The 7126-nt window shown below is 33.0% G+C and overlaps 1 protein-coding gene across 1 annotated transcript; it reads left to right on the forward strand.

Moving 5' to 3' along the window:
* The first annotated feature begins 512 nt into the window (after positions 1-512).
* LOC100792579 (WPP domain-associated protein) lies at positions 513-6274 on the forward strand. The gene is made up of 5 exons (XM_003547280.5): positions 513-741; positions 1042-3405; positions 4084-4210; positions 4526-4627; positions 5473-6274. Exons 2-5 carry the CDS (start codon positions 1133-1135, stop codon positions 5533-5535), a joined length of 2565 nt encoding a protein of 854 aa, XP_003547328.1. The 5' UTR covers positions 513-741; positions 1042-1132; the 3' UTR covers positions 5536-6274.
* The last annotated feature ends 852 nt before the right edge of the window (positions 6275-7126 follow it).

Consider the following 7126-nt stretch of genomic DNA (forward strand, 5'->3'; position numbering starts at 1 on the left):
ACTAGGAAACAAATTTCTCTCAATTATTTTAAGTTACTCTTATTTTATCTTTATTTGAATTTTCGATATTCTTAATTACTTGTTTATTTCAAACTACTTGTTTATAAATTAAATTTCAATAATTTTTCTAAAAGAAATCATCTATAATTAAGGATAATCTTATACTGTATCATAATTTAAATTATTCATTATAAATCCAAAATATAATTTATAGATCTAAAATACTTATATAAAAATATTTTTGCTACAAATTTAAGTATACAAAATAAACATTTTCCCGTGCAACATACAAACTAAAATATTATTAAGGAGTCTAGTTCAGTAACGAGTAGTTATAAATTTACTTGTCTTTGATTTTTTATATATAAAAAAACACTGAAATATCAAATTATAATATTCCAATAAATAAAAAAATTATTTATATTGATATAAATGATTAAGAAAAGTGAAGTCAACTTACTGCTAATAGTAATTAATAATAATAATGAGTCCATAGGGTATTGAGATGATGACATTGTAATTTTGTGGTGTATTTTACCTACCTGTCACCAAATCTCTCTCTATAGCTTGCAACTTTTCCACCTTCTTCTGCTGCTAAACCCTAGAAAAGGCTACTACTACAATTCAACCCTGCTCCCTCGTACACTCATGTGAATCTCCAAACATTTTCCTGTCGCCTCGGGATTCTCCAACACCTTCTTTTGTCCGCTAATTCAACCTCGTACGCTCCCACGGTTTTCTGTAAGTTTTTCATTCCTTTCATTCTCTCAGTTTTCAATTACTCCCAGAAGCTCCCGACTGATTTGGAGCTTCGGCTAAATGCCACTGAATCTTGATTTTTTTTACTCTCCCTCAAATTTCAGCCCTTGGGTCATTTTTGGTTCAGGAAATTATGTTTGTGAAAGGATTTTGAATTTGTTTCTTTGTGTTGGTTATTGAATTCCGCCTCAATGATTTTGCAAGTGTGTCACAGTCAAAGGGCATGAGTCAAGTTTTGATTTTGAGTTTTTATTAATTGTTATGTGTTTCCTACTTTGACAGGTGGTGTGTAAGATTTGAGGGTTTGACTTGAGCTTTTGTTTTGAATGGCCCCAAATTGCTGATTCTTGTTTGTAGAGGAGAAAAAGTGGCAATGGAGAGCTCTGCTGCTATGGAGGGTGGTGACAGGATTTACGATAATGGTAAAGAGGATGCGAGTGTGAGCAATCACATTGACATACTTAAGGAAATGGACTCCTTTCTGGAGGACATTGATGAGGGGTTGATTATATCTAGGATGGTGGGTGACTCTGTCATTAAGGGCATGGTTAATGCTGTTGAGGAGCAGGCGGCTGAGCGAATCGCTCAGAAAGAATTGGAGGTGGTTGGGCTAAAGAAAATTCTAGACGAGTTTCGTGTGGGTTCGGATGAAACTAAGACATTGTGGTCTTTGGTACATCATCGTGAACCCGATGAAGTTGGTATGCATCAATTTCCAGATAGTGTTGTAGGGCATGATAGATGTATAATGTCTGTAGATAGTTTTCAAATTGCAGTACATGAACAGTTAAATCAGCTCAGGAAGGAAGTAAATAAAATTAGGGGGGCTAGTTCTATCAGAAGAATTAGTTCAGGTTCTGATTTGGTGGGTTTAGGTGGTATTCTGCAGGAGAATATGCCGGAAAAATGGATTTATGTCAATAAAGCTTTTGAAAGCCTTAAAGATACCCTAGACACTTTCTGCAGAAGGATGGAGGATATGGATCATTTATCAAAGGCATCACTTTCTGAATGGCAGCAGGAGCAGGACTTTTGTTCAGAAATTGAACGGATGGTGATCAGCAATTCTATCTGGGGTTTGCAACAGCAGTTTGAACAGAAATTGTTGGACCTCTATGACTCTGAAAGTAGAAATTGTTTTAACCAATATAAAGAGATCTCAAGTTTGCGTCAGGAATTGGATGCAATTTTTAAAACACTATCTGTTTCTGAAACTGGGCACCTTCTTTCTCATGGATCCTTGGAGAATACCGATGAATGGTGTCATAATAAGAGGGTTGACCATTTTCACGTGAAGCTTTCAACAGATCCCTTATCACCCTCAACTATGGAAGAAAATGGCAAACAGGAGGAGTCAAAGATTAACAAGCCTGAGAATTTGGATTCAGCCTCATTAAAGCACATGTCTAAAGAAGATTTGGTTACTTATATTACTAAAATGAGAAGAAACCATGAATCTCAAGTGCAAGAGAAGACTGAAGAGAATTTTCGCCTTAGGCGGGAACTTTTGAATTTGAAAGAAAGAGGTTCTTCTTTTCCATTGAAGAAGGACAAGGAGTTTGAGCTGTTGAAGAAAAAAATCCCAGATGTTATCTCAAAATTGAATGAAATCCTTGATGGAAACGAGAAAGTACATCAATTCAGTGAAAACATTGAATCTCTTAGCAGTTTGAAGGATAGATTGGACTTCTTACAATTGGAGAATCATCAACTGAAGGACACACTATCAGATATGAAGAAGGAATTTAAGAGTCTATCTTCCCAGCTTTCTGCTTCTGTGGAAAAATTGTCACAGCAACAACTGACACAGAAAAATTTGTTACAAACCATTCAGAAGCTTGAGGATGACATAGGGGATGCACATACTCAAGTTTCAGTTATTCAAGATGTATATAAATGTTTCTTTGAAGATATTGTGAGTGAGTTTAGATACAGCACCGAAGAATTACATCTGAAGAATAGTTTCATGCAAGAAATATATGAAGTAATATTCAAAGAAGCTTCCCACAGTGCTCAAGCTTCTAGTGGGTTGGGAATTGAGGAAGCTGAAATGGAGTCAACTATTATGCAAGGGCAATTGGATATTAATCATATTATATTTAAAGAAACATTGATGAATGCAGATGAAGCATTAAAATTCGAAAGTGCTGAGAAAGAGACACTAAAATATGAAATGCTTATGTTGAATTCAGTAGTGGAGGAAAAGGAAAAGTTAATCCAAGGAGCAGCAGATGCTTTGGTTCTAGAGAAACAAAAAACGGAGTCTGCCTCTGAACAGCTTAACAGTTTAAGAGCTGAGATAGTTCAGCAACATAAATTAATTGCAGAGAACAGTAAAGAATTGAATGTCACCAAGGGTAACCTGGTGGCAGCTTTGAAGGAAATTGAACAATACAAGGAGCAAGTGCAAGAGCTACATCAAAATCTTGAACAAAGAATGAACAAGCTTAAAGAAACTGATGAAGAAAAAAAAGTGCTTTGTACGCTTACACAAAAGCAACAAGAAACACTAAAACTGATTGAGGAAAAAGAAAGGGAAAGCAGGAAGCAAATGGAATCAACCATTAATCTCATCTATAAATTGTTGGCAATGGTTACTGATTTTGAAGCTAGAGTAAATAAAGATATTTCAAGAAATCGTTTGAGGTATGCAATAATTGTGTCAAGTTCCTTCTTTTTTATTTTTTAATAGCTCATTAATTTATGATAAACTACGGTACCTCTTAGAATGTGGGTTTGAGCCTAACTCAATCCCAAAAGTTAGCTCATAGGGTAAGGGTTGCCCCTACTTTATCTTGGTACTATCTCTAGCCAATGTAGGACTTGGTTTTTTCCCAATAATATCTATGATTGTTTCTCTGTTTTAAGCTATTTTATGTGGTCTTCTATTTATGTAAGTGTTTAAGCTTATGTGAAGCAACAAGTACATCAGGTCTTCTAATTGATTGAAGAAATAATTTGGGCAATTAACTTGGTTTTTTTTTAAAACCTTTTTTGAATTTTAAAGTCAAATATAAATCTATTATATGTATCCTTTCAGTAAATAATTTCAGATCATTTGCAAGCTGGAGGTATACTATATTACTATATGTTACAAGAAAAACTTATCATGTGAGCAGTAAACATATTTGTTAAAAATTTATATTTGATTTCAACTTGATCTTGTTAACTGTTAATGCCCTGAAAATTGTGTGAAAAAAAACTAAATGCTTCAATTTCATATCCTTATATGTAACAAGCAGTTTTGAATTGTAATTGTTATTTTTTAAAATTCAGTTTAAAATCCTTGTGGTGATCATGTCTTATAAGTAATAATCTTTTCAGTCTTGAAAACATGAGATCTGAGTTCCATTGGATCAAGAACAAAGCCAATGTACTTAAAACCATGGGTTTGGTGCACAAGCAAAGGCTAGAAACAAAATCTTCTGATCTCTTGAAGGCTGAAGCAGAGGTATGTAATCAGAAACATTATTTTTTTTTGTCAAGCTATTGGAAACATTGCATTAGTTATGTGTTTCTGAGAGAGAGGGAATAAAAGTAGATATCAAATCAAAGCCTGTGTATGAGTGTAGCCTATAAGGTTTATGTTGAAAATTTTGGTGAACCAAAACATACAGCTAATTCCCAACTTGAATAGATATCTAGACTTCATGAGAACATTATTTTCATTTTTAACTTCTTTCTATTTTAATGCTCAAGTCTTGTAATTGAGGCCACTTACATTTGATCTAAAGTAGTTACCTTGGATATTTACTTGGAGTTTCAGGTTGATCTTTTGGGGGATGAGGTAGATACTCTTCTTAGCCTCCTTGAAAAAATATACATTGCACTTGATCATTATTCACCTATACTGCAGCATTACCCTGGGGTGAGAACCTTTCCCATTCTGTATATTGTACTTTGTACATAATTGAAGTGTATAATGCTGATGTATGTGATTTGCCAATGTATGTGATATTACTATAAAGATTCTATCTATCTTCCCGATCGTTTCTCCTTAGGATTGTAAACTTATTTTGAGGATATTAAAAGCAACTATTCCTTTCTGTGTTGAGACAATGAATACTTGACCCAACTCTGATGAAGGAAAATACCAAATGTTTGTCTTTAGGTTTTGGAGATTTGAAAATCTAGTAATTATTTCATGCGCTAAATATGATTTTTTAGGTCATATTTACCTTTGTTAAGATGTTTTGTTAGAACTGTGGCTAGAATAATTCTTATGAGACTTAAAACCAATCCTTGTGTAGTTTTTTTTGTTATAAAACATTGATAGTTATGTAGCTTGGACCTGGAATGAAAGTTTTTTTTGTTTCTATCATACATGGGAATCCCTCATTCCATGAAATGAACATGGAATTGAATCACAACTATATGTATCAAATATAATATAAGAGAATATATGGACAAGCTGTTATTGTACTATCACCACCACAGGTGTACAAGTAGAACTGTGTTGAGGTAGCGTACTAACTCAACCCCACCATTCAGCTAAGAATTGTGTGATTAGATAGTTACTGGTGAAGCTCCATCCAGAAGTTTTTACTGTCCAATTAGATTTGTGTAGCTTCAAAGAAACATAGGGACATATACTTTTGTTTCTTTGAGATGATTTTATATTCATGAATAGAATATATAGTGTGTACTGTTTGATATCCTTAAGTTCCAAACTCCCAATAAACTTTTTTCAATAATTATCGGTCAATTTTGCAGATTATTGAGATTCTGGAGCTTGTAAGAAGAGAACTGACTGGAGATTCTAGAAAACATGTTTAGTTGTGTGTTCTGGCCAGGTAAATCGACAGACACACTGTTGACACAAACTGTATCTGTCCATGCACTGGATCAGTAAAACCCAGAAGCAGTGATAAGGAAATCATTATCTGCAAACCCCCACATGACCATTGATCAACCACATTGGATGTGGAGAATTGCAAGTAACTTTTCAGGGAGCACCATCATAGTGTTAATTGGTTCATTTTTTTCCTTCTTTCTATTAGCTTCATCTATACAGAGATCAGAGATGCTAGAGTTCTGGTAGTTGGATTTCTTTTTCAATTCGTTTTTTTTTTTTTGTGTTCACCATGTCTATAACTGCAGAACAGTGGCAATGCTATAGCGTAAATTATTCTAGTCCATGCTATCCTCTGTTGAATTACTACATCGAGGGGCTATGGGCAACTTGACCCACTTGCTTAAATCTTCCGATGGATACAGGTAACGAGTTGTACAGTTGTCACATAATATAGCAGCTGGCTGATGTGTAGCTGCTTGGTTTTTGTTCTCCTGAAACATAGTTTGAGGAAAACAGCAACAGAAAAGAATCAACAACTTGTGCAGTTGCTAACACACTGTTTTTGCCATACATTAATGCTTTATATCATACTAGGACACAAATTTGCTTCCCCTCTTTGTAATGCATAGCTTTTCTACTTGGGCTAATAACATTTGTACATGTTATTTTGTGTAATGAATTTCCAGATGGCTTATTGATAGTTTTGCGTTGTAGGCTCAAGTGTATGATATTCTTCTGCATTCAGTGAATTGTGTTTTAAAATGGTTACCTTTATTGTATTGAAATCATCAGCCTTTATTTCATATTTTTACATTTTTAAATATTTAATTTGTTTTTAGTTTTTTTTTTGCCAATATAACTTAAATATCATAATAAATGCTTGCCTTATCTTTTTATTGTGTCCAATGATTGAACCTAAAACTTTATATATCCTATACTTAGATAATGTATGTACTTATGTACAGGTCTCAATAATGTTTTATTAATAAATCAAATCAGTTTTTTTTTTTTTTTGGAAAAAGTCAAATCAGTTACTTCGTCATCAAAAGAGACCTATCCCTTATTAATGTTTATCTTAGTGTATAAAAAAAACGTTACTAACAAGTTTTATTATTGATTGAGAGAGATCTTTCGTTATCAATCAATATCTTTATTGTTGATTGATGGGCTAACTAACTTATTATCAATCCTTAAACCAGTTAAATCTTGTCATTCTCAGATTGTTGGCTTTTTGACCATTAAGATTCAACTTTGTATAATGTCAAAATTGAAGTGTAATTGGGAGCATGTATATGGATCCCCCCTTATATTTTTCATGCCACCGAGTCAAATAATTAAATTTAAAGAAAATTTGAGGATTAACATTGATATTTCCTTTAAAAAAAGTTTTATTTTTTAAAGTTATATATAGTTTCATCAAAATTTTAACTATATATCTATAACTTAAATTTTTTAATTAAGTCTTTATAATTTAAAAATTTTGTATTAAACTCCTAAAAGTTAATATTATTAAATATTTACTAAGCACCATTGATGTGACATTATAGAACCAATTTGTTTAAGCTTATTTTT

Source organism: Glycine max, chromosome 15 (genome assembly GCF_000004515.6).
Source record: "Glycine max cultivar Williams 82 chromosome 15, Glycine_max_v4.0, whole genome shotgun sequence".
In the NCBI taxonomy this organism is placed as follows: Eukaryota; Viridiplantae; Streptophyta; class Magnoliopsida; order Fabales; family Fabaceae; genus Glycine; species Glycine max.